Source organism: Theobroma umbraticum, unplaced genomic scaffold, assembly GCF_002168275.2.
Source record: "Theobroma umbraticum cultivar Fairchild unplaced genomic scaffold, ASM216827v3 scaffold_86.0, whole genome shotgun sequence".
NCBI lineage: Eukaryota > Viridiplantae > Streptophyta > Magnoliopsida > Malvales > Malvaceae > Theobroma > Theobroma umbraticum.
In genome coordinates, this window is record NW_018397263.1 from 5,018,131 (window position 1) to 5,018,527 (window position 397).

The 397-nt window shown below is 44.1% G+C and overlaps 1 protein-coding gene across 1 annotated transcript in view; it reads left to right on the top strand.

Moving 5' to 3' along the window:
• Nucleotides 1-397, top strand: part of LOC110420725 (IAA-amino acid hydrolase ILR1-like 3) — a 4,444-nt gene that overhangs the window by 1,964 nt on the left and 2,083 nt on the right. The window contains exon 2 of the mRNA XM_021434100.1: nucleotides 3-170. Coding sequence (XP_021289775.1) covers nucleotides 3-170 — 168 coding nt within the window. The remainder of the gene's footprint in view (nucleotides 1-2; nucleotides 171-397) is intronic.

Genomic DNA, 397 nt, shown 5'->3' on the forward strand with positions numbered 1-397 from the left:
AGTTGGCTTTCGAAGAGCATGAGACAAGTGAACTCATCAGATCAGAGTTGGACTCGCTTGGGATCCAGTACACGTCGCCTCTTGCCAAGACAGGGATCGTGGCCTCTGTCGGGTCTGGGGTGAAACCCTGGTTTGGTCTTAGAGCAGACATGGACGCCCTTCCCATCCAGGTTTTGTTTTGCCCGCCTCTCTCTTTTTTTCTTATTCATCTTTCAGGGTAACAACTAACGAAACTCCGAAAGTGCCCAGGTATTGTATGAAGCTAATCGATACAATCCGTTAGATTATGACCGTTAATTTCTTCTTGGAGAATTGTTTGCTACACAAAAATTACTTCTGATGAAGGGCAACTTACAGTGTTTATATATATCCCCGTCAGTCATTAACTAAAGACAAT